Source organism: Nycticebus coucang, chromosome 6 (assembly GCF_027406575.1).
Source record: "Nycticebus coucang isolate mNycCou1 chromosome 6, mNycCou1.pri, whole genome shotgun sequence".
Classification (NCBI taxonomy): domain Eukaryota; kingdom Metazoa; phylum Chordata; class Mammalia; order Primates; family Lorisidae; genus Nycticebus; species Nycticebus coucang.
The window spans coordinates 125341712-125369249 of record NC_069785.1 but is presented as its reverse complement, the minus strand read 5'-3'; the positions used below and the strand labels follow the sequence as shown (position 1 = coordinate 125369249).

Sequence of the window (27538 nt, the reverse complement as noted above, 5' to 3'; positions counted from 1 at the left end):
CTGGAGTGGAACAGGAGGGGGAGGTCTCTCCATGTGCCCATTTACACGGCACTCTGGGCACAACTCGGAGCCCTGACGATCACAGGGCAAGGCAAACAACTGCCCCAGTCATCTCCAAAGAACCATATTCTCCCTTGGGCCACAGTGTTCAGGAGTGCACTCCATTCTGAACTCTCTGGGAATGAACAGCGGCCTAAACTATTCACTCAATGGGGTCTCCAATCCCCCGGAGGCTTCATCTGCATTTACAGCTGTTCCTCCTCACCTGCGTCACCGCCTGAGCTCTGCCTCCTGTCACATCAGCTGTGCATCCGATTCTTGCAGAGCACAAACCCTACTGTACACTGCACATGGGAAGGATCTAGGTTGTGCATTCCTTATGAGAATCTAATGCTCACCCCTGACTTCTGCTGTCAGTGGAAAGACTGTTTTCCATAAAACCGGCCCCCAGTGCCAAAATGTTTAGGGACTGCTGGCCTAAATGGAAAGGCTCATGTCGGAGCAGCAGTGCCAGGGACCTTTGCCTCTGTGCCCCATTAGGAGTTCTGCCTGGTGGAGCCCCCCAGGGTATCGGAGGACTAAAAGCTGCTATCGTCCCCTGCTGCAGCCCCCCACCAGCAGCACATCACAGAAGGCCCTCAGCCTGATCCCAAATCACTATGTGAACAGTGACATACTAACCGCCCTAAATCCTTACAACAGCCCTGAGAGGGGGGGAGTTACTGTGCTCAGTTTACTGCTACTACCAATGGGTCAAATGGTAGTAGCTTTAGATGGCTTTCAGCATCATCTCATTTAATCCTCGAGAAGTGAGAGCTGGGAGGTGCCTGTGGCTCAGTGGGTAGGGTGCTGGCCCCATATACCTAGGGTGGCGGGTTCAAACCCAGCCCCGGCCAAACTGCAACAAAAAAATAGCTGGGCATTGTGGTGGGCTCCTGTAGTCCCAGTTACCCCAAAGAATTGCCTAAGCCCAAAAAAAAATAAAAAAAAAAAAAAACAAAAAAACAAACAAAAAAAAAAGAATTGCCTAAGCCCAGGAGTTGGAGGTTGCCGTGTGCTGTGTGACGCCACGGCACTCTACCAAGGGCGATAAAGTAAGACTCTGTCTCTAAAAAAAAGAAGCGAGAGCTCTTCTTAGCCCATTTTACAGATGAGAAAGGTGAGGCCTAGGAGATAAGCCCAAGGGGCTGAGGTAGTCCATACCGCTCCCCAAGCTCCCTCTCCTCTGCCCCCAGGTAAGCCATGTCCATCTACCTGTTGCTGTCCCCAGGGTCTCTGCTGTCTTCTTCTTTAAGCCTTTGCTCTTGCTGTTCTACCATTTTCCTGGTTGCCTTCTGCCCTCTCTCCACCTGTTAAATCTCCCAGGTCCAGTCCAGAGGCCTTACCAGACCCCCTGACCTACATCCTAGTTCTGCCCTCCTGCTGCCACTCATTGCACATCCTCCAAAAAGCCACGTAGGATTTATGTCAGAATATGAATCTTTCTTCTTCCTGGAGAAGACAGCCAGCCTCAGTTTCCCCACGTGTCCAATGTGGGGGTCAGCCTGGACAATCTGTAAGCTCTGAGTCCATGTCATGCCTATGCGACCTGCTTAAATCAGGAAGAGCAGCAAGGCTTGTCTGTTGAGTGACTCATCACTATCTGCACAGCCTTCCCTTCTGGCTTCCTACTCATTTTTCCTTATGCCCAACTTCCATTCAATCTATTGAACTGAGGGAGGGGTGTTAATCCTGCTTGTTAGTGGCAGTCCACAATCACCAGAGGTTGTGCCCATGGAGCCTGGAGAAGCTCAGAGGCCCGGGCAGGAGGACCAGCTGTGCGGAGCCAAAACCCTGGATACTATGTCTCCCTCTGGGAATAACCAGGGCTTCTTTGGTTCCAAGGGGAAACAGTGTGGCCAGCTGATAGCACAACTGGCCTCACAGAGAGAAACTGAGGTAGAGGTGAGAGGTTGATGGGAGGTCCCTGGTTTTGGCTTTGCAATAAATTAAACCTAACACTGGCTCTGGCAGAAGAGTGGGGTGTCTGAATGGTAAAGGGCTGGACACTTGGCCCAGCTCTAACATGTTGGCTGCAGGAGACACACTGATCTGTGAGGGCATGCCTGGTGGGGCTCTGCAAAAGAAAGGCAGAAACGCAGATGAGATATGGAAGGAAGAGTAGGATGGACCAGGTGGGACAGGAGATGACCCTGGAGGCCTTGCCCGTCCCTGTTATTTCAGATCTGTGAGCTGTGGATGGGGGGTCTGGAAGTTAAACATCAGGAGCTTGGGGCAGTAATGGCAGAAAGGTAGAGGTGGTGGAGAAAGCTTTACAAGTGACCCAAGTGGGCACGGTGGCTCACACCTGTAATCCCAGCACTCTGGGAGGCTGAGGCAGGCGGATCACCTGGGCTCACAAGTTTGAGACCAGCCTGAGCTAGAGCGAGACCTGTCTCTAAAAATAGCTGGGCATTGTGGCAGGCGCCTATAGTCACAGCTACTCAGGAGGCTGAGGCAAGGGAATTGCTTGAGTCCAAGAGTCTGAGGTTGCTGTGAACTATGACGCCAGGACACTCTACTGGGTGGTGACAAAGTGAGACTGTCTCAAAAAACAAACAAACAAAAAACAAGTGACCCTCACGTTGAATAAACCCACTATATGAAAACCTGTCTGTCTGAATCAGCTACAACTGGGGCTGATTTTCTACTCACCCCTCTCCAGTTTCCTAGTGGGCTATTAATACCCTGTGTGATACTTTACATTTCTGGACTTCACTTTCAACCATCAGACGAGGGGGTTGACCACCAGTCTCCAACCTTGTTAGTTTCTTTACACTTCAGAATCTTTGATTCTTTAAATAGCCATGGCTGAATACAATTTATTAAATGTGATGTGTACACAGCTTTTGAAAACCCACCTATTGCTGAAAGTAAGGTACGGCTGTACCCTGTTGGATGGCTACAGTGCTAACTTCAGTCGGAGCCTCTACTTGCCACAACCAAAAGCATCATCACTAGGGTCTCTTTCATCTCCTTGCAGCAGATCCCCTGGCCATGCGGCGATAGGTATAGGGTTAGGGGAATTGTCCAGGGCTCCAGAGCCTCTCCCGTGTGTACTCATTAGTGGTGCGAATCAGTCCCAGGCCACTCGCTCAGGTAAATCATAGCCTATGCCTCTGAGCAGCAGCAGGCTTGAGGTGCCCCACCCCCAATGGCTTCCAGAGACACATATTCCCCTTCTCTTTCCAGAAAACTGGAAAGAGAAGGGGAATATCCAATTACCATGGATGTTGACACTAAGCAGGCCACTTGAGAAGAGCCCTGGAGACAGCACTGCCACATTAAGCATGGCTGCGGTGGGAAACCGAGGAGAGAGGGAGGTGACGTGAGAGGGGGAGAGATTAAAGTCAGTAACAAAAGCCACAGCTGATGCTCACTGAAGGTCGCTCTGTGCACGGTGGTAAGCACTTCATCTGTACCGTCTTGTGGGATGTTCTAAACCATCCTATGAGGTAATATCACCATCACCCCTGGGTTTTTTTGTTTTGAGACAGAGTTTCCCTATGTTGCCCTCTGTAGAGTGAAGTAATGTCACAGCTCACAGCAATCTCAACTCTCCAGCTTAAGCGATCCTCTTGCTTCAGTCTCCCGAGTAGCTGGGACTATAGGCACCCACCACAACGCCTGGCTATTTTTTGGTTGTAGTTGTCATTGTTGCTTGGCAGGCCTGGGCTGGATTTGAACCCACCAGCTCCAGTGTATGTGGCTGGCGCCCTAGCCGCTGAGTTATAGGCACCAAGCCATCACCCCTGTTTTACAAATGAGTAAACTGAGGCACAGTTTACTCATAATGGTCAAACAGCTGTCCATGCCATACAGCTAGTAAGTGGTAGAGCCAGGAGTCAAACCTGATCAGTCTGATTTTAAAATCCAAGCTCCTAATGTTTATACTACATAATCTCCCCGAAGTGGGGATCACAGAGCCGCTGTTTGTTCTCCCCCCAGGGATCTTGTCTCCTTCCTACCTGCCTTCTCCAAAATATTGCCACTGACTCCAGCCCCTGCTCTATCCTCAACAGCCAACAGGTGGTAGGGGCTTGATGCAGCAGCCTCCTGTCCCCTTACTTTGGAAAGAGCTGGGCTGAAACTTTTCTCTGAACCACCTGGGTGGTGTTTAAAACCCATTGTGGCAGAACACTCTGGCTTCAGATGAAAGGCTTTTGGAGTAGAAAGATCCAGAAGCCCTCTTTTCTGACAAATGCAAATCATGTCTCAAACACACTGAGATGTAAGAGCTGCACTGAGGGCCATTTGCTAAGAAAACACTTGGTGTCTAAAAGAAGGACATTAAAAAGATGCCCAAAGCTCTGTAATGTGAAATAAAGATATCAGTTTCCTTTACCGCCGATTCATCTGGCTTAATATTTTAGATGTATTGACTTTACTAAGCCAGGCTGCATGAGTCATGGGAAGAAGAAATTTACATCTGCTAAGGAGGCCTCCAGATGGGCAAATCTCTGCTGTCTCAGACATTTTCCAGAGCTGAAGAACCGAAGAAAAGGAAAGAGGAGCTGTTTTTTTCGAAGTACAGACTACAGAACTACTTAGAAATCTGGACCCTTTTCTGAGACCTGTCCTCTGGATGCTTCAGACTGGACCAGGAGATTCATAAGAAGTTGTTGCTAATATTTCTGATTTCATTGGGAAGATCCTAGAAAATATGAATGTTCCTTTACATTATACTAGAAATTAACTTTATGACAACTAGGATGTTTGTCTGTTCCCCGCTGAATCACCTGTGCCTAGAATAAAATATAACAGGCACTAGTGAAATATTTATGGGCTGACTGAATGAATGACTATGTAGGTCCCTGCTCCTCCCTGCCCTCTTCTGGAGGAAGCTTGGGCAGAGATCCAGCTGGCCCCAATGGCTCTGTTCTGTGTGATTGGCAGCATGAACTACCAACCACAGCAACTGGACCAGAAGCGGACACTCCCCCAAGGCCAGTTATTGGGCAGTCTGGCCAATACTTACAACTTCTAAGACTAGCCATCCAATAAGCTGAGCCAGAGAGATCCAGACCTTGGGGATCTAGACTAAGAGACACTGAAGGAAGTTACCACTGACTTATGCTTGGAAAAGAGCCCGTGAGCCACCTGGGCAGGGGTCACATCTGTCTTGTTTTCTGTGTTGTTCCCAGAATGGGATAACTTGGATCACACCTGAAACGTAGTAAATGCTCAAGAAAAGTTCCTGAATGAGGAAACAAAGACTAAATCAGGCCTGGGTAGCCAGTATGGGACAGGTGCATGGGGAATAAACCAGGGAAACCAAACACGCAGAAGGGGACAACTGGGGTGCTGCAAGAGCATTAATGTGAGAGAGAGAGAGAGAGAGACAGACAGACACACCTTCTTACCCTTCCTAGAGCCTCACCATCCCCACCTGCTGAGCTTGGGCCAGAGTGAACGTGTTTCTTTTCTTGTAATCCTCACGGCCCAGGCTGGGGCACTGCTGGATCCTCAGATGGAAGACCAGATGTCAGATACATACTTGAGCAAACTGTTTTATTATGTTTATTTATTTTTGTCATTGAGTGTTGTTAAAGCTTTAAATGGGTCAGAAAAGGAGATGACAGGGATGCTTCAGTCTTAAGGAATACACGCTGCCATCTGTCTGGGCTAAGTGGCTCTTCTCCTTCCCTCTGAACTGAAGCTGCTCATTTCAGCTTAGCTCCAAGCCACCAGCCCTATAACTTGGACCTAACCCTGTAAGGTTGCCAAGGTAATCCCAGAAACAGGTCAGAGGATTGCAGAGAAGAGTAGTGGATTGTGTGCTGGGCTTGCAAGGTCCAGGACTAGCCTTCCCCTGGACTAGCTCTGTGGTTGGGCAAATTATTCAATGTTTTTGAGCCTCAGTTTTTTCCTAGAATGAAGGTACTAACACTTAACTCTCAGGCTATTATGAGAATTAAAAGCAGTGCGCAGAATATAACATAAGGGCTCCGTATGTATGACTTGAATGATCTACTACGTGTGTCTGTAAAACACTGCCATCAACAGGTTTCCCCACATGTTAAGTAATTTAAATCTCACAATAACCTGCAGGGTTTGCAAAATAAAGCCTAGCATTCCCATTTTACAGGTGAAGAAACTGAGGTTCTGGTAAGTGATTTGTCCTGTCCCTGGTTACCCAGAGAGTGGCTAAACTCTACCCCAAGTTGTGGCTTCCTCCTACAACCCTCCCTCAACACAATAAGACAAGAGAAGTGATCAGACGTACAGTGATGTAGCTACTGTTTGGACAAGTGTCTCTCTTCTTTCTTAATCACACACAAGATTGCATTTCAAGAGTTGTGCACATACGTCCAGGAAATGGATAAATCAATACATGAAGGGATGAATGAATGCCTGAGGATCCTGTCTTAATTCTACTCTGCATAAGATTTACAGTGAGACCTGGGAATCTCATCCTCACAGGGCCTTTCATTCATGCTTCTCTCCTTCCCCTGGAAATATCGACATCAGAGGCCCAGCCGTGGGTGTAGCTCACACCCACAGCTTGTCCTCTGCCAGCAAGGGACGGCGAAGGCAGCATTCCTCATTCTACGTACTGGTTTCGGCAGTCTCGTACTCGCTGTCTCTGAGTAGCTCAAAGATGTCCACTTCGACCTTAGCCTTGCCCAGCCTCTCAGGAGCGCGGTTGATGCGGTTCTTGGCCAAGGTGATGGAGAGCCGCTCCCCTCTGCTGCACTCCATGGGGTCATCCAGGATAGCAGCTGTGGGCAGGCAACACACGGAGACAATTGGTACTCCACCCTCTGCAGCCTGGCCCCGCTGCCACCTTTCTCTTTCAGGCACCCCCAAATCCCTCTCCACCCTGCCATCCCCCTGAGCGAGTCTCTTCATACAATATGGACAGGAACCCTGTTGTGCAGGAATCCTGTCATGCCATGATGGGCCACCAGGGGTCTTGTCTGTAGGAGATCACGGGGCCAACACGGTGGCATTATGGGACATAGGTGTGCATGCACAGTCTGTGCTTTGAAAATGGTATTCTGGGCAGAGAGAAACTCTCCCTGAGTCAAGAGAAGGCTACAAGAGGCCAGGCTTGTGAGCAGATCTATGGTGAGAAGGAGCAGCTGCAGGCTCCTGCTGAACGCTGCTCCCCAGGCTCCGATGAGCCACGTCACTAAGGTGAGGTGTGTGGCTTCTCTGAAGCCCTTTCCCTCACTGGACTTTAGGAACAGTTAGATCACCTCATGGGACTGGTGTAAGGACTCCGTAAGATGATGGAGGTAAGTAGCACTACACAGGGACTTAATCAGTGTGACTTACACAGTGGGGGTGCCCGGACTGGGGCAGTAACAATAGCCACCCAACTTCCAGAAGCCATGTTAAGTGTAAGTGTTATGGAATCTCAGAGAGCTGGGTTCACATCCCAGCTCCGCCAACCCCTCCTTTTTTCTTTTTTGGAGACAGAGTCTCACTCACTTGCCCTGGAGTTGAGTGCTGTGGTGTCATAGCTCACAGCAACCTCAAACTCTTGAGCTCAAGTGATCCTCTTGCCTCAGCCTCCCAAGTAGCTGGGACTACAGGCAATTGCTACAACATCCGACTCACTCTTGCTCAGGCTGGTCTCGAACCCCTGAGCTCAAGCAATCCACCCACTTCGGCCTCCCAGAGTGCTGGGATTACAGGCAGGAGCCACTGCTCCCAGCAAATACACCACTCATGGCCCATATAGGGATGGAACCCTTGACATTGGCATTATTAGCACCATGCTCTAACCAACTGAGCTAACCGGCCCCACCAGCTCTGCCCTGTGAGTGACACTTGGCCTTGAGTGCCTAATGGATGCAGTCTCTGCAACAACCTGTGAGATGGGTGTTTATCTTCACAGGAAGAGTTATGGGACCTCAGTTTCCCTCACTTATAAGAAAGTGGAGGCAGCCTGCCCCTCAGGCTCTTGTGAAGATTACATGAAATAGAGTGCTCAACATGGTATTTGGTATGTAGCAGGAAATAAGTCTAGGTCAGGCGTCCTCAAACTTTTTTTTTTTTTTTTTTGTAGAGACAGTCTCACTTTATGGCCCTCAGTAGAGTGCCGTGGCCTCACCCAGCTCACAGCAACCTCCAACTCCTGGGCTTAAGTGATTCTCTTGCCTCAGCCTCCCGAGTAGCTGGGACTACAGGCACCTGCCACAACTTTTTAAACAGGGGGCCAATTCACTGTCCCTCAGACCGTTGGAGGGCTGGACTATAGTTTAAAAAAAACAAACTATGAACAAATTCCTATGCACACTGCACATATCTTATTTTGAAGTAACAAAACAAAATGGGAACAAATACAATCATATCGCCTCATGTGGCCTGCCGGCTGCAGTTTGAGGACGCCTGGTCTAGGTACTGAGATCCTAAATTCTCTTGATAGAAAAGAAGTTATAAATATGAAAATCTCCACACAATTAGCTAGGCATTGTGGCAGGTGCCTGTAGTCTCAGCTACTCAGAGGCTGAGGCAAGAGGATCGTTTGAGCCCAGGCGTTTGAGGTTGCTGTGAGGTAGGCTGGTGCCACTGCACTCTATCCTGGGATGACAGAGAGAGACTCTCTCTCAAAAAAACAAACAAAAAAAACCCAACCCAAAACGGATTGTAGTAATGATTGCACACTTCTATGAATATACTAAAAAACACTGAACTATACACTTTAAATGGATGAATTACGTGCTATGTGAATTAGATGGCAATAAAAACATTATAGAAAAGAAATCAACCTTAACTTTTAGAGGTTGAAGACTCATAAAAGCAACACAAGGACATGTAGTTTTTGACTTTCTGAGGCTGGTGTGGACAGAGAGACCCTGGCTTCACGATGTCTTTTCTATACATCATTCCCACATCTACTGAGACCCATCTCACAAACCAAAAACCAGACATGGAATGTTACAAATCGATAAATTTATTTATGGATTTATTTCTATACCTAACCTCATTGAACAACAACAGTTAAATTTCATTTTCTCAGGCTGGCCACCCCTAGGGCAACAAAAGTATATTGCAAGACCCAGGCAATCAAGTGGGCTTCTGAGAATTAACTAGTAAAGTCCATGCACTCGTGAGGTGATTACCACCTGCCAAAGGATTGTTCATGTGTAGCTGAACAGTCTGGGAATCTCGGGGAAGCAAGGCCAGAATGAGGTGGTTACTCCAGACACTGCAATAGTTACACTATGCTGTACCAGGATGGGGACCTTAGGACTGCAAAGGAAGTGGGACAGCCAATGATTCCCAAATAATGTTCCTTGGCAGTCCCCTGGGCTCCTCCAAGAAGTGGAGGGGAGGCCAACTGGGGTCTCCTGCCTCATGCCAGCTCCGAGAAGCGCAACTCCACACCCGTGAGTTTTAGGTATTAGGGGTCCTACATGAGATTTGATGTGGGGAAATAATGTTTTTCTGTTAAAAAATATAATTTTTAACAAGATTAGCCAAGCCACAGGGCATGTAAAAGAGACCTTTGAAATATCAGGAATCGGTAGTACCTTCTAGCAGAGGTCGTGGGAAAGACACTGAGTCAGTGAGTGACACATGACCTTGAGTGACACTTGGCCTTGAGTGCCTAATGGATGCAATCTCTGCAACAACCTGTGAGATGGGTGTTTATCTTCACAGGAAGATAAGAAACCAGAGGTCAGGGAGGTCATGTGACCTGCCCACAGGTCGGGAGAGTGGTAGAGAAGGGGCGTGAGCCCAGGTGGGCCTGACTTCAGACCTCGGATGCTGCCCATGGCTCATCTTCCTTCTCATGAAAACTCAGGGGTTTGCTGCAGAGAAGGGGGTGTACCAGGGAGGACGCCTTTGAGGCACTGTAAAGGGAGCCTCAGCAAGGCAAACCCACTCTGGACCCTGGACCCCTGAAAATTCCCCCAGGTAATTGCCCCATCTCCCTGCACCCCCTTCTCTCTCCGTCCCAGAGAAAATTTTAGACTGGAAGCAGCAGCTGCCTTTTCCTTTGGGCCAGGTGAGCCAACTATTACCAACTTTCCCATCAACAACCTACCGATGATTTTACACATAACTTGCAATGAAATAAATTAATTAATAATCTCAGGAAAATGCCCATGTCACTGGTGAATCTGAGAACTCAGGAATGTTTTGAGCTGGTTGTTCATGTTACAGATTACACTGGACTTGCCTCTGGCTCATCAGCACACAAAGGGCACAGTGATGCCTGTAACACAGGAGGTGGCACACTCACAAAAGGGTCTGTCCCAGGACCTATTAGTTCCATCTATTCCCTTCTTTTTATTTATTTATTTGGCAAAGTACAACTTCAAGATGTGTGCCATGGGATTCACTGGGTCCCCCCACCAAATTCATATGCTGAGGTCCTTAACCCCAACGCAATTGCATTTGGAAATAGGGTCTTCAGGAGGTAATTAACATTAAATGAGCTCATAGAACGGGCCCCCGATTTGATGAGTGTCCTCGTAAGAAGAGATATCAGAGGCCAAGATACCAGAGGCCCCACTTTCTTTCTCTCCACCATGTGACCATGTGGAAACATAATAAGAAGGTGGCTATCTGTAAGTCAGGGACGGGGTCCTCATTGGGAACCAAATTGTGTGGGATCATGATCTTAGACTTCTCAGCCTGTAGAACTGTGAGAAATAACTTCTGCTGTTTAAAGCCCCCAGTCTGGTATTCGGCTATGGCACCCTGAGCTGACCTAATAAGGCAACGTGCTAAAATATAAACCTGGATGTATAGGGCACCAGCCGGCCACATAACATGGCATGATCAGCTCACAGAGACTCCCAGGACATGCTTTGAGACAGAAGGACAATGGCCAGGTGGGAGGTAGGTAATGACTCTTGCATTAAAGGGAATATGAGGTCCCCTCAGTACCCTATTGCTTTTTTCCTTCCCCAGTATCTAATGCTCTCTGAGGACTCTGCACTCCAATTTATTTGGCGGGTCCTCACCAACTCACTTTAGATCCCAAATCCTGTCCTCCCTGCCCACCAAACCTCGTGCCATCCTCAGCACCACTTTTCATTAGGTTTTAGGTCTTAGACAGTGATTAATTTCTGGCTGCGAAGAGCCACATCCTGGCTGTTAGCTGGCATCAAACACATGGGGATCAGATTAATTAGGATGACAGAAGGAACCGGATCCCAGGGCCGTGGACACCAAAGCCAAGGTGCAGGCTGAGGCTCTCTGGGGACATCAGAGGAACATGTTCCCAACAGGCAGTTACCAAACAGCACACTTGTTCTTCAGCAGTCCCCGAAGAGAGGACCAGATGGATGGAGGAGAGCAGCATGCTCAAGACTTAATGTGTAGCTAATGCTCCTGGCCTGCTCCGCGGCCCCCAGCCTGGCTTCCCAGCTAGGCTGGGATGCTCAGACTTCCCAGCTGCTGCCTAATGAGGAACAGTATGATCCAGCACATCCTCTGGCCCTGGGGACTGCTCTTCAGAGAAACCCAGCAGCCATGGTAAGGCTGGGAGGCTTGGGGCTACAGCAAGGGCAGAGCTGAGATAGTAAGACACATTCAGGGATCAGTTAGGGGGTTCGGTGCACAATGACTTCCAAAGCCAGGAGGACTCAAGATGCCTCCTTCACACCCAGAAAGCTGGAGGTCCTTTGCATTGACAGGGACCCTCAAGCACTGAACTCTGCCCAGTTCTGAGTTCTAAAGCTTACGCTGACTGCACCCACCTCCACCCACACTGCTCTCTGTGTTCTCATCCCATGCTCATGTCCAGTCTGGGGAGGACTTCTCCCTGGGCCGGCAGGCCTGGCTCTGCCTGGTGCACCTTTCCAGATCACTCCCAGTGAGAGTGGCCAGGACTACCAGGAGAGGGCAGGTGACACACAACGACTCAAGGTCCTCAGGATCTCCTCACTACCTAAAGGATTGATCTCTGGAGCGGCCTCGAGCCCTCAACTGTCTACCTTCCACATACCTTTGCAGCAACAGTGTCCCCTCCAGCCACCCTCACAGTGATAGAATCTCCATGTAAGGACCTGACCTGGCCTGTGTTACCTCTTCCATACCTTTGCTGACAATGTCCGTCTCCTTAGTTCTCTCCTTCCCTACCAGGCCTCTTCTTTTCCTTAGACTTACCTCTTCCAGGAAGCCCTCCTTGGTTCCCATCTCCCAACCACAGTGCTCTCTTTCCCCTTGGACTTCCTGTGAGTCCCTCACCACTCCAACAGACCCTTCCCTGCACACTGCCTTGGAGCTGCATTTAGCTCTTTCTGCATCTGTGAGTGTCCTCCCCTCCTGTACTCCTTATCAGAGGGTTCCATGTCTTTGGAGTCAACCAACCAATTGGAAAGAGAACAGCGTGCTCAAGACTTAATGTGTAGCTTAAGAGGGTTTTCAGGAAAAATAAAAAATAAAAAATGATACAATAATAAAAAATAATAGAAATAAAAGACAATATAGTGTAACAGGTATTACATAACATCCACGCTGTATTAAGTACTATTAGTAATCTGGAGATGATTTAAAGTGTATAGGAGGCTGTGCATAGGTGATATGCAAATACTATGCTATTTTTTATCAAGGACCTGAACACCCCCACATTGGAATATCCTCAGGGAACCCACTCCCTGTGGATACCAAGGGACGGCTGTTCTTTTAAAACCCAGAGTAATCCCTCTTTCCTTTGAATCTTTCCAGATTCCCCATCCCAAATTAATTTCTCCTTCTTTTGAACTCCCACAGAAACTTCTCTGTACCTTTCATGAGGCATAAAACACTTTTGACTTTTTCATTATGCCATTTGTCTGTCTTTTCAGCTCCTCGAGTGTGAGGACCACACTTGATTCGTCTTTGTAAAGCACAGTTCTGGACATGGAGTAGGCCCTTAATGACTAGCTCCTGAGAGGATGAATAATTTGAGGCCACTTGTCACTTCATCCCCTACAGCCAATAGCAGATGTGGGCTGTTGGTAGCTGCTATGTGCCAGGGCAGCAGGGTGGAAGGCCCAGTGGCTCCTCTGCTCTCTGCTCACCTCTGTAAGCTGGACTGGAACTTGCCCTCCCTCCACAACTGTCCAGACATGACCCCTCCAGTAGGAAAATCAGCCTCCTAATCCTTCAGTCCTTCCAAGGAATCACTGCTGAAGATTTCCGAGCACTTCTGTAACTCTTACCTCTTTAAAAGGTAGAATAAAGAGGTTTTATTGGCCTGTCTTTATAGGCAGTATCTAGAACACTGCCAGGGGCTGTGGGGCTTAGCCGGTTTGAGCCCTGTTAACAAGAAAAAGAGATGGCTGGAGCCCTGGGGAGACAGTTAGCTTTGCTCCCCAGATGGCCCTGGCTGCTCGAATTCCACTTCCCCTGCCATTGCCCCACAACCATCACTCATCTACACTCATCTGCAATCGACTCATCGGGTACCTCTGTCCTCTCGGTGTCCCTCTCCCCATTCCCACTGTCCCCTGCTAGAAGAAATCACACCACTGTACAGGTGGCTCCCACCACCAACTCACACCTTCATGCCCACCTGGGGTGCAACCCTGGGCCAGCACCAGCCCTTGGCCTTGTGTGGGGAGTCCTCCCACCTTACAGATCACGTGTGTCCCTTGGCTGGGGCTGTCATAGCAAAGTACCACGGATCAGGTGGCTTAAATAACACAGGTTTATGTTATTACAATTCTGGAGGCGGAAGTCCGAGTTCCAGGAGTTGGCAGGGTTGGTGTCCTTAGATGGCCATCTTCTCCCTGAGCCGTCCCTCTGTGCATGTCTGGTCCTCATCTCCTCCTTGTGAGGACACCAGTCAAATGGGATTAGAGCCCAACCTAACACCCTTGTTTTAATTTAATTACCTCTTTGAGGTCTCCTTCCCCAAATACAGTCACATTTTGACGTATTGGGAGTTAGGCCTTCAACATATGAGTTTAGGGGGGCAAAAACGCAGCCTGTAACAAGGACCTTCACCTCTTACCACTGCCCAGTCTCAGCTCCTTACACCCAGCTCGCAGCAATTAAATGCAGGCCACTCCCAGTGAGCTGCCTCGACTTTGTGCCCCACACCTGCCCAATAACTCAGATAACAAGAGCTGTTCTAGGTGAGCCCCCAGGACTTGCCCTCCACTCCCTGGGATTCTGCCTCATCTGCCTCCTCTTGCCACCCCCTGCAGGATATCCCCCAGACCAGCCCATTCCCCTGTGCTAACACAAGGTCAAGGTCTTCCCCTTCCATGCAGACCCTCTACTGACCACACTGACCAGGTATGTCCCCGGCTCTCTGCCTTCTCTCTCACTTTCAAGGCAAGCCGGGCTTCTCAAATGCTTACTCAATGCTTGCTGACTTCACTCCATCCCACCTCCCCGTCAACCGCCTGCAATCTGCATTCTGTGCCCACTGCCCACTGCAACTGCCCTCGCAAAGTCAACATCAATAACCATGTTTGCAAAATTGGTGGACTTTCAATTCCTTGGCTAATTATATCACCACCTGGCATTATTGTTTCATACCTGCCCAATGCTGTTCTAAGAACATGATCTCTATTATTTCACTTAAACCTCACACAACTTGTTATTCCATTTCAGAGTTGAGAAAAGTAAGAAAGGGGCAGGTTAAGGAACTTGCCTGAGATCACACAGCCCTTAACTGCAGCCTGGGCCCGTGAGCTGCTGGACCACCTCACTGGGCCGTCCCTGGGGCTGACGTTTCCTTTGTGTCTGAGCATACAGAGCCTTCTTTCTTGTCTGGGACCCTTAACATTCTTGGCTTCCAGCAACTACTTTCCCAGGGTTCTCCTACTTCTCCAACCATTCTTTCCATTATACTCTTTTACAGCCTACTCTTTAAAAATACTGGTGCATTCCAAGGTTTTCCAGGGTGAGCCCTCTTCTTGCCTTATTCCCAGAAGCTTCCTAAGTGATTTCGTTCACAGCTACCTGCCTGGGGATGCTTTACTTACATCCAATGGTCTCGTGATATCTCCATGTAAATGTCCAAAGAGCATCTCAAACTCATCAAGACCCTCTTTCTTCCTAAATTCTTCCTGTTATATTCTAAGTTTAGTTAATGGCAGTACCAGCTATCCTGGTATCATGCCCTCACCCAAATCCTCACCTCCCCATAACCAGTCACTAATTGCTTCTGGTTTTACCTCCTCCATGTATTTCAAATCAGTCTTCTTCTCTCAATAACACTGTTGTCCCAGTTCAGTCCTTTCAGCTCCACTACCAAACTGCAACCTGGTTCATTCATTCTTACCTGGTTTTCCTGACTCTAGTCTGGCATGACCCTCACCAGCACCCCTCAATCACTCCCCCTCAAAGCTGCCAGACAAGCACTTTCAAGTGTAAACACCTGCTTAAAAATTGCAGCTTTCAAAAGAAATGGAATTCCTTAGCTTGGTGGACAAGACCTGGCTTGACTCTCCTTCTTGAACCTTCTATTCTGCTTCCCTTCTCATTCCTTTCTACCTTTCAGAAATAGTAAACTACCCACAGATGCTCTGCACACAAGCTCCTGCACACACATGCACACACACAGTGCTTCTGCATGCCCGCAAACCTTTGCTCACGGACCACATGCACTCGGGACTCGTCCTCAGCCCAGACATCCCCTCCTTGGGGAAGCCTTCTCTGAGAAGAGGCTGAGCAAGTGCCCAACAATGGTTTCCACAGAAACCCATGCATTTTATCCTGCATTTCAATCACTTCAACTTTCACTCCTTTCACTGTTTAATTCTTTCCATCCCCAGTGCCTGGCACCCCGCCTGACAACAGGAGGTACTTTATAAATGTTTGAGCCAAACGCGTCTTGGCTTTTGAGGGATTCTAAGCCAATTTTTATTCCTTCCTTCAAAATTACTACTCTGACCCATACATATATGGAAAACTGATTTTGACCAAGTTACAGTGAAAAAAAAAAAATGGTCTTTTCAACAAATTGTACTAGAACAGTTGGCTATCCATATGTTAAAGCAAAAAAATAAAATAAAATAAGGAACATCAAACCCTATCTCACACAATATGCAAAAAATAACACAAAATGAACCAGAACCACAAGCATAAAGGTAAAACCTAAAACTATAAAACTTCTAGAAGAAAATATTCATGGCCTTGAGTTAGACAAAGATTTCTTAGATACGATATCAAAAGCACAATCCATAAAATTAAAAAAAATTGATAAACTGGGCATCATTTAAATTGAAAATAAAAGACAAACCACAAGGTGAGAGAAAATGTTACATGAAAAACATACATCAGATAGAGGAGTTGTATCCAGAATATATAAAGAACTTTCAAATGTCAATAATAAAAAAAATCCAATTTTTTAAATGGATAAGAGATTTGAACAGGCATTGCACCAGAGAAGTTACATGGGTGGACATAAGAAGATGTTCAACATCATTCGTCACTGGAAAAAGCTAACTGAAACCATAATGAGACATCATTACAGATCTAACAGAATGGCTACAATTAAAACACTTGATCATACCAAGTGTGGGCAGGGATGTGGGAGAACTAAAATTCTCACAGGCTCCCACTTCTTCCCTAGCCCCCCTGTGTCTTCTGCATAGCCCTACTTGTGAGTGTGCCCCAAATCCCACAGTCTGGATTTAGCCCTCAATCCACTGTCTCTTCACTGTGTACTTTCTCCCTGAAAGAACTTACTGATTCTCACAATCAACTCTGTGCAGATAGCTCCAAACTCCCTTACCTCCACCTTCAACTCTCATCTACACATCAACTCTTATTTCTGGCTGCTAATAGGAAATGTCCCCTGGGAGGTTCTTCCAAACTCTTATGTCCCAAATGTAATGCATGACCTTTCCATAGAATGAGGGGCTGTCTCTGACTTCCCAGTTTCATCTGCACACAGACCCCTGGCAGAGCTGCCTTGCCTCTTGCCACCTCCTCAGCTCCCTCAGTCTGCTCAGCCACTAAGGGCTGCACTGTTCTTACCACCACCACCATCCTTTGCTTTCTCCTGCAACACTCCCACTCCGTCTTCTGCCTCCAATTTCTCGTGCACTAATTCAGCTACTCCCCACTCAGTTCCTCTGCCTGGCCCTCAGACCCTCCATAATCAGGTCCCAACATACCTTTCCAGGCCCACATTCTACTAGATGTTATGACCACTGAGCTGAACATTGAACAGAGTGTTTCACTTCACCCCATGTGTCTTGTCCAGTTGGTCTCTTCCTCCTGGAAAGCACCCAGCTTTTCTTTACCTATATCCAAATCCTACCTTATGACCCCCATTCTCATGGATCACTTCTTCCCAGCCCGAGTAAGTACTGAACTGCTCTAGTGTATGTTGACTTCACTCTAGTCTCCCATGGTACCTACCATCTGTGCTGTCCACTTAGTACTTAACCCTGTGCTTTCTGACATGGGTGATGAATTCATTCATTCATTCCTTTATTTACTAGTTCATCAAATACCTATTAAACACCTGTCTTAAGCAAGACACTACATTTATAGTGAAAGATAAGTTGTGTCTCTGCTTTCAAAGTGTCCAGAGGAGGACATGGTCATATAAACTAACAGCTACGTGACACTGTAAGAGATAAGAGAAAGTCTTACTATGCTGGTGGGTACATGAACCATTCATGTGCTGAGACATTGCAGGCAACTAAGACCAAGTCCTTGGCTCCTGAAGACATCCTGGGGGCAGGGACAGAGCCAGACCTTTACTGTAAAACCAAGTAAGTGGTTTCATGAAGAGAGTCTCAAAATTCTAAGGAAGCAAAGACAGACTCTTCTGGGTGATGAGGGAAGTTTTAGGGAGGGACATGTGCTTTTATCCACCCCATACATGTTAAGTGCCTGCCACGTGCCAGCCTTCACAGAGGAGGAAGCCTATAAGTAGGGAGTGAGTCTCCCAGAGAGGCAGGGAAGTAAAGTGCATTCCAGTGTGCAGAGCCCCCAAAAGCACCAGGAAGCCTAGGGTGACTGGCTCAGCTGGTGCAGGGGGCCTAAGCATCTGGCTGGGGAGGCCAGATGGGAGGACAGAAGCCAGGGCATGAAGGATGGTGTGTGTCTAACTGGGGACCTGGAATGGTGCACCTGAAGGTGCTGAAGAACAGCAGGAAGACTTTCAGAGGTGATGACATGATCAGATCTGCATTCTAGGGCTATCACTCTTGTAGATGTGCTGGAGCAGAGAGAAGAAATATGAACTGGGAAGATGGGCCTGCAGGTTATTTTAACTGTCCAGGAAAGAGAAATGAGGCAGGTCCTGAGGGGAAGGGCAAGGAAGATCAGAGAGACGGAGAAGATTCCAGGGAAACGACCAGGCAGAATCAAAGCCAACAGGGGCGGACAGTGAGGGGTGGGTGGCTCCTGGCCTTGCTAACTATGGGGATGGTGACATTGTTGCCCAGAGTAAAGAAGATGGGAGTGGGGGCAAAGTAGAGAGCAAAGTTGTCCTTTTTGTTTCTGGAGAAGGGCAAAGAGAATGACTTTATAGTGTAGTATTTACTACGTTTGAGGCCACGCTATTTAGTGACAAAGTTACTGGCCTGTATCTCTGGTGAATGGTCCAAGCTGGAAGCATAGACCTGAGAGTCCTCAGGGTCAAGGTGTAATGATGACTTGGATCTGGTACAGAGCAGTGGGCAAGGAGAGAGGAGGAACCTGGCTAAGACTGTGGGACTCACCATTTGAGGTGAGTGGTAGGGAAAAGACTGAGAAGCAATGGCTAGACCACAGGATCCAAAGAGAGCAGAAGTCTAATAAAACACAGAGAATTCCCCATGAGGCTGGGCAATTAGGAGGTCACTGGGGACATTAGGGAGCTTAGCGTTTAGACAGCAGTGGGCATAGGAGCAAGTGAGGAGTGAATGGATAGAGCCACAGAGGTTGTCTTGGAAGGGAGGGGGAGGGACTAGGACAACAGGTGGAGAGAAGCACCTGCCCCAGGAGGGGGGTTCACATTAAGAGAGGGCTCCTAGGCAGGATCAGCAGGAGGGAGGGCTGAGAATGTTAGAAGGAGGGAGAGCTATCTGAAATGCCTCCTACAAAAAGGCGGATAGAGAAAGGCTGGAGCACAGGTGCAGTTCACCTGGGGCAGAGAAGGGGCGGCTCCTCCTTCAATAAGGCGGGGAAGAGGATAGGCAAAGACCCTCCCAGAACCTTCCCCATCTTTCTTTTAATAATACAATACCCTACTTTTAACAGGATCCATAGTGCCCAACTCAGACTGTGTTCACTAGCCTCCCTGACCTGGGAGGCCAGGGCTGGACATGGACTAATGAATGGAGTGAAGTGACTGGGACACTGGGCTGTCTCCTTGCCCTGGATGTGCCTTCCCATTTTTTGCTGGCTGGAAATGGTGACAATGGGGACATGCGGACCCCATGTTGATGATGCAACACTGCTCCCCAGCCCCTAGCCTCGCAGCACTACTGACCTCCAGGTTTATGTGTGAGAGAAAAACTCTTCTGTCTTGGAGCTGCTGCTTTTTCAGGTCTCGCTGCTACTGTGCCTCAGCCTATATTCCCACTCGGGCTTCAGCAGAAACATAAGGCATGTCACACATGGCATTTCGATTTTCTAGTATCCACATTTGAAAATACCAAAAGAAATAGGTTAGGCCAGGTGCAGTGACTCATGCCTGTAATCCCAGCACTCTGAGAGGCCAAGGCAGGAGGACTGCTTGATCTCAGGAGCTCAAGACCAGTCCAAGCAAGAGGGAGACCCCATCTCTATAAAAAATAGAAAAATTAGCTGGTCATGGTGGGATTATGCCTGTAGCCCAGCTACTCAGGAGGCTGAGGCAGGAGGATCGCTTGAGCCCAAGAGCTTCAGGGTGCAGTGAGCTATCATGAGGCCACTGTACTCTAGTCCAGGTGACAGAGTGAGACTCTGTCTCAAAAAAAAAAAAAAAAAAGAAAAAGAAAAAAGAAATAGGTGCAATTACAAAATCAATTTTAATATTTAACCACAGTTTTCAAATACTATTGTTTTAATGATGAATCAATACAAAAATCATAGAGGTATTTTAAATTCTTGGTTTCATATGAAAACTTAAAATCCAGTGTGCATTTTCCATTTCCAGGGTATCTCCGTTCAGACTAGCCACATTCCAAGTGCTGGTGGCTGCCATATTGGATAGCACAGGTCTAATTTTGATGGACACAACAGCAATAACTATGGGAAGGCAGATTGAGAGAGACTGGGCTGCACAGTTTCTCTTTTCTCTGAGAAGAGGAAAGGTCTTCATCTTCTGTGAGCAAGAATGACAAAGATAGGAGAGACGGCTTCAAGCAAAAGCTCAGAATATCTCTTCTGCTGTGTAAATGTATTTCTGTTTGGACCCAGCTGAAATTGAGGCACATCAGTGTGTTTCTGAAAGCAGCTTTGGGGCACAGACAAAAGCAAAGTATGTGTCTCAGCTCTCAAGAGCAAGAGGAGATGGGTGGGTAGGGTAGGGACCGAGGAGCTGAAGGTGCTGTCAGGAATGTGGTGTCCAATGGGTTGGCCCTAACAGGGACACGAGGCTGTGGAATATTTGGGACACATGGATACAAGGACGTGCAGAAGAGCAGGAACAGCGGGAACAAGGGAGTGGAATTGACATGGATAAGATACTGCTTTTAGATCATGGGACTTGGACAAGTAGGTTTGAGCAGCAGAGGCTCATCGACGGCCATGACCCGGAGTTGCCCCCAAGGCAACGGTATCAGGAGAAAGCTCGAGACAATGGCATCAGGGGATGGCCGTGGGGGCATGGAGGATGATGAGCGAGGGCAAGGCTGGAGGCCTGGAGTCTCACCCCTGCATGAGAAGAGCAGGCACAAGGCCAGTGAGATGCAGATCAGGGAACAAAGCAGGGAGATGTTCCTAGGCTGCCCTGGGGGAGAGGGAAATACAGCTGCCAATCTTCTGGACATGGTGGGAGGGAAGCAGTTGACCTGATCAGGCTGGCCATGTGCAATGGGCTCCATGTCCCTGCTGAATGGGGACTCGGTGGGCATGCTGAAAGGGGCTGTGGGGCAGGTAAGCTGGGGGAGGATGGGCACATACACAGGTCTCCCCAGGAACCACAAAGCTCTGTCTCCCTGTGCGTGGACCGCTGTCTACACTGGGAACACCCCGAGTGTGGAGATGTACCCGCCTCCTCTTACCTGGTGTCCCCCTCACTGCTCACCACACAGCTAGGCACATGCTAGACACGCACGCCTTCCCAACAGGTTAGAACACTTGATCCTGAAGCAAGTTAACTGGTGAACTCCGACAGCATGATTGCCTTTTGGTCCACCCCTCAATATTTCATACTCCCACAGTTTAACCAAAGGACATGATCCCTGGGGAAAAAATGTATAAATAAAGTCCCTGGCATAACCAGCAATGACATCTGCATTCAGTTTCTTGTAAAATATGGCCACTTTGTAAGGTCTCTGGGTACGTAATTGATATCTCCAGTTCACCTCCTTAAACTTTTCCTATCTCTCTGTAGACCAGCAGTTCTCAACTGTATCAAAGGGCCATGACATTAGGAAGGTTGAGAACCACTGCTGTAGACCCTTTTTCCTCTAGGTTTTCTTTTGGGGAGGACAGTCCCCATGCCTTCTGTTTTGGCAGCAGTCACCAGGGAGTCCCCAGCTATGCCTGTGACAGCTCCACTGTCCCACTTGGGCTGGCCCAGATGTACAACTGTGGCAGTGTGGTACCCGGTAGATCCACTCTCATGGCTCACTGCACACGGAGCAGGCTGGGGCAAAGAAACAGCAGCTGGAGCTGCCCATTTATCTTGTCTAATGGCTGCCGGTTGACAATCTTCTGGCCAACTGATGGGACAGGGTGGGAATGAAGGCAGAAGAGGCAGAGGGCAATGGAGGCTGCAGAGAGCCTTAATGGGTCTACTGCACATAGAGATGCCAGGCTAGATCTGCCTTTAACTCCAGAAGAGGCTGAGCCCGGGTTAGCATCGTTGCCTGGGGTAATTCAATTTGATGAGCATTTATGGAGCACGTAACTTACCCCAGGCACTGGTGGGATAGGCACAGTTGAGAACACAAGACTTGAGTACACAAAGCAGCTCCAGCCTCTGCTTTCAAAGACTCATGAACTACCTGGGGAGTGGTGATGGGTGTGCAGAGAGTGGAGCGATCAAACCGCACGTAGCTGGCAGATTCTGAAACCCGAGCTCAGCTGGGCAGCTGACAGGTGTCATGCCAAGAATCTGCTCACCTCTGAGCCAACACCATTCCCTGTTGCCCTCGGACCCCCATCACTCTTCATCACATTATAGCACCATCACATCATGTCACCTCCTATGCCCTAAGGCATAACATCACTGGGGTGTGTGGGGGTCTTTTCTACATTTTACCCACAGTTGTGAATAGATGAGAGCCATGCTTACTAGCGTTTACAACACAGGACCCTGGCACCTTGGGTCAGAAATGGCTGTTAGGATGGCAGCTAGAGGTTTGGGACATTTGGTCCATGCTAATCTTCTACTCCAAGGAAAAGGGCAAGCTGGAGAAAATGACAGATTAGAACTACTTTGACTTCTTTGCAAAGATGTGGCTGGAAAAATCCAAAAGGCTGTTACTTTGATTGTTTCCACCTTGGAGTTGTCTGCCTCTTTCTCCCAGGAGATCGGTGCATAAGTAATAAATCTTCTTATTCATTGTCATCATCTTCTGAGGAAAGAGCCAGAACAGGGCAGGGGATATTTACCCAGGAGACCCTGGGGTTTGGAGAGTCCAGGCAAGGGCCCAAGGAGGGGTAAGAACAGAATATTCACGCGTTCATTCATTCGAAAACTGTTCAGATAATCTGTCATTTCTCTCTTGTCCTTTTCCTTAAGTGTAAGGGAAGAGATTGGTATCAATAGTCACTGCTCTACATGCCGGGACACAGGCAAAGCCCTCACAGGGGCCTCAGCTAGAAGCAGGGGCCTGGTTACCTATCTGAGGCTGGACCTCCCTGACCACTGCCTCCCTTGTAGTCTGCAGGAGTCTCAACACCACACTTCACCCCAGCAAACACCTCTCAGGTCTATCCTCCTATAAAACACGCATCATACATGAAGTTTTTCCTTGAAACTAAGCTGCCTGTTGACCTGGTGCACACAGGTGCCTCAGGAGTATCCCTGGGAATCATTTCTATGGTGCTCTCTGGTGGGGATACTGAGAAGGGGGTGGGGTGGCCCCTTTGGGAAGGGCCAAGTCCTGGTCACCCCAGGGCCCAGCCCAGTGTGGGGGAGCAGGCTATGAGGAAGTATCACTAAGGTTCTGCATCACAGTCCAGCACACCAGGTAACCTCACTTTTGCTGGAGGAGTTTCCTCTTCTGCCTAGAAGAGTCGCTTAGCTGGCCGTTGTCAGGATATGTAAAATGCATGGAGGGGCCAGGGGAAAGAAATATCAATAACTGCAAGGGAGGAAAACCAGTCCCTTTCAGATGCCATATGCCGCGGAAGTAAAGACCTAGTAAATTTAATTTAGTAGAGCCCACAAATAATGGGCAGTTAATGGAGAGAGATGGAGCAGAGGGAGGCAGGAGGGGAGGGCAGGCCGGGGTCAGGGGAAGAGGAGGGATGAGGACAGCGGGAGGACCAAGACAGACAGGATCAGCAAGGCAGAGCGTGAGGCTACGCCACGCAAAGACAAGAGAAGAGGCAAAAACCAAGGGCGCCCCACACACATGCTCAGAGACACTTCTCATTCTCGGGGGGTCTTCTGACTCTGCTGCTAAAGAGAGTTGAAGTCACAACTGGAGGCAGATAGGGACAAAATCTTACTCTGCTGATGAGCAAATAGTTCTTGTTTTTTTTTCTTTTTTTTTGTTCTCTCTGTTCACACAATGATCACTCTAGTTTACAGTGAGGGTGTCTCAACCCCAGCACTATGGGGGCTCGATTCTTCTGTGCTGTGGGGGCTGCTCTGGGCACTGTAGGATATTCAGTGCTATCCCTCATGGGATGGTGTGAAGTTGTCCCCTCCAAAATTTAGGTGTTGTCACTGTGATAGTGTTAAGAGGTAAGGCCTTTAAGTGGTGATTAAGCTTTGAGGGCTCCTCGCTGGGGAATGGGATTAAGATCCTGTTTGGAGCAGGCCCACGGTGGCTCACATGTATAGTAATCTCAGCACTCTGAGAGGCAGGCGGGAGGATCCCTTGAGATCCCAGAGATTCGAGACCAGCCTGAACAACATAGCAACACACTGTCTTTACAAAAATAAAAAAATTACCTGAGTTTGGTGGCGTGCAACTATAGTCCCAGCTATTGGGGAGGCTGAGGCAGGAGGATCAGTTGAGCCCAAGAGTTTGAGTTTACAGTGAGCTATTATTGCACTACTTTACTCCAGCCTGGGTGACAGAGCAAGGCCCTGTCTCAATAAAGAGGCTTCACGCAGAATTGAGCTAGCTTGCCTGTCTGCTTTCTGCCATGTGAGGGCATAGCGGGTGCCAGTAGTACCCTCTCTACTGAGACAACTAAAAATGCCTCCAGATATTGCCAAATGCCCCCTGGGGGGAGCAAACTGCCCGACTTTAGAAGCAGCAGTCTAGGTCCTTTTCACTTCACAACTCAACTCCTGCCCCTAACAGATTGCCTCCTTTACAGGGTCTTCCTGCTCCATCACCCCAACACACAGCCACGAAAGGAACCCAAGAAGGTGTCACTTCACTATTCAGAACTATTTCAAGGCAAGCCAGTGTCTGCTAGATTAAAAAAAAAAGTAACATCAGCCGCCGACTATGTGCCAGGGCTTTGTTCCAGCACTAGAAACAGGACAGAGACCCAGACAGTTTTATGCTCTAGCTGGGGGTGGCAGGAAATGATCATGTAAGGAAATAAACATAGGATAATTTCAGATAGAAAACAGTGTATTCAGAAAAGAAAACAGGGTAGTATGAGAGAGTGACAGAGGGTGGTCGAGGAAGGGGTGTCTGTAACCAGGCACCACCTGGGCTGGGACCTGAATCAGAGGGAGGAAGGAGCCGTGACCGAAGGCAGAAGAACCTTCCAATTGGAGGGACAAGGTAAGAAAGAGCCTGGCAGGTGCTGGAGCTCAGAGGCTGGAGTGTAGTGGGTGAGGGGAAGAATGGACAGAGGGGTGCGAAAGGGGATGTAGAGGTTACATGACCCTGTGAGCTGCGGCGAGAAGCTCCGTCTTAGTCAAGTTGCCACCAGTGGTCCTGGAGGGTTATAAACCTAGCCCCAACTCCCTAACCAGAGGCCAGGCCTCCATAGTCCAGCCTCCGCCACCCCCAGCTCCGTCTGCTTGTGTTTCTCTGTGCCAACGTGAGCATGTGTCAGAGTCACCTAGCTGGCCTGCTACAGCAGACTGCCGGGCCCCACGCCCACAGCTTCTCAGTCCCTTCACAGCATCAAACCGATTACTTGTAGGAATCACTAATATCGTACCTTCTTTCCACCTCACACCCACTAGCATGGCTATCACCAAACACACACACACAGAAAAACAAGAAAATTGGAAAACAATAAGTGCTGTGGAAGAGATGGAGAAATTGGAATCCTTGTCCCCTGCTGGTGGGAATGGTGCAGGGGATGGCCTGCAAAACCATCTGGGGACTCCTCAAATGCCATTTACTTCTGGGTATAGATCCCAAAGAACTGAAAGCAGGAACTCAAATTGATATTTGATTGCACTGTTATTCTAATAGCTGCAAGTGGAAGCAATCCAAGCGTCCATCAAGGAATGAATAAATAAACAAAATACATACATGCAACAGAATGGTATTCAGCCCTCCACAGGAAAGGCATTCTGACCTATGCTACAGCAGGGATGACACTGGAGAACATTACGCATGTGACATAAGCTCGTCAGAAAGACACACCATACCCCTCCACTTACATGTGAGAGTAAAAGAGTCAAATTCATGAAGACAGAAAGTAGAAGGACATCTGACCCGGGGCTGAAGGTGGGGGAACGGAGCGTTGCTGTTTAATGGATACAGAATCTCAGTTTTGCGAAATCGAGAGCCTTCTGGAGCCAGATGGTGGTGATGGTTGTATAACAATATGAATGAATTTAACATTCCTGAACTGTACCCTTAAAAATAGTTAAGATGGTAAATTTTATGTGTATTTTGCCACAACTGGAAATAAGTTAAAAGTGAAAAAAATAGTTGACAAAGTACTTTCACACACCTTTTCTCATCTGTATCTTTTCTTTTTTTCCTTTCTTTTTTTTTTTTTTAAAGACAGAGTCTCCTTTGGTTGCCCTTGGCAGAGTGCCAGGGCATCACAGCTCACAGCAACCTCAAACTCTTGGGCTAAAGCGATTCTCTTGCCTCAGCCTCCCAAGTAGCTGGGACTACAGGTGCCCGTCACAATGCCTGGCTATTTTTAGAGACGGGGGTCTCACTCTTGCTCAGGCTGGTCTCAAACTCCTAAGCTCAGGCGATCCACCCACTTCCGCCTACCAGAGTACTAGGTATATCTTATATAACGTAGGAGATTACGGTGTAATAGCATAATTCTCATTTTATAGATAAGTATTCAGGAGCCATCCCCAAATTAAATCAACTGAAGGACACAGAGCAGATGTGAAGGATTAAAACTAAAAATCAGATATTGTCTCTATTCCCAAAACTCCACATCCAGTATATCACAATGCTTCTTACAGAATTTTCTGTATAGTAAATCACCTTCTGGGTGCTAAGTGATCTATAAATACTAGATGGCTTGGAAGGAGAAAGGAAACGAGGTAAGAAGGGAAGGAGAGAAACAATTATTCCATCCGAGGAAGATTCTCGTCTCATGATTTAGGGGAACAAGGAACAACCATTTTCTACCATCTATGGCGAGCCTTATTATTATTACTGTTATTATTTTACACATGCTGACAAATAAAAATAGAGTCCCTAAACCAGATGACCAACTTCACCACTACTCTGAATCAGGTCTGCGTGATTCTGGGCCCAGGCTCCCACTACTGGGACAGTTCTGATGTTCTAATGGTGTGGCTGAGGACATGGGTACCCAGGTCTTCTTGCCCTGGGCTAGCATTCAACTAATTACTTGCCCAATTTACTTGCTTTCTTCACCACCACCCCAACCAGGAGACTTGCAATTTAAAGGGGATGCTTGTCTGGAAGGCTCTTCCTGCTCAATGGACCCATCCTCCCGTCATCCTTTGCCTGGCTCCTGATCAGCTCACACTGCATGGGCTTTTCCGGGTAAGGAGCCACGTGGCCTGTGGAAGCTTTTCCCTTCACCCTCCTTCCCCCCAGCTCACACGTGGCCTATGTGCCACCTTCTCCAAGGTCCCTCTTTCTGACTCACTCCTCACACCTCCATGGGACTTGTCAGAGGCTAAGGAAGAGGCATGTCCAGCCTCTCACTGCTTTCCTGCAGCCCTGTCCTTCACTCAGGAACACACAACTGAGGCCTTGGAGCACACGTGGGACCACATTAGCTCTCAACTCATCAGCCTGACAGACCAGTAGCAAATGCTCCCTGTGCTGGGGCTGGACAGACCCCTCAGAAGGGGACTGGCCAGGATTCCTGGGGAATGCTGGGAGAGTGGGGGCCTGAGATGTGGAGCCCATCTTGAGTCTGCGAAAGGTTCTATGTCCTCTTGATACACAAAGGT

The 27538-nt window shown here is 48.3% G+C and overlaps 1 protein-coding gene across 2 annotated transcripts in view; it reads right to left on the bottom strand.

Moving 5' to 3' along the window:
• Window positions 1–27538, bottom strand: part of GRIK4 (glutamate ionotropic receptor kainate type subunit 4) — a 465962-nt gene that overhangs the window by 177361 nt on the left and 261063 nt on the right. Inside the window, exons 3-4 of one of the 2 annotated variants that reach the window (XM_053595471.1) lie at window positions 13653–13761; window positions 6597–6761 (exon numbers count right to left, since the gene is read on the bottom strand). In XM_053595471.1, the coding sequence (XP_053451446.1) occupies window positions 6597–6761; window positions 13653–13755 (268 nt within the window). In that variant the 5' untranslated portion in view covers window positions 13756–13761. The remainder of the gene's footprint in view (window positions 1–6596; window positions 6762–13652; window positions 13762–27538) is intronic. The other variant, XM_053595472.1, reaches the window with a different exon arrangement.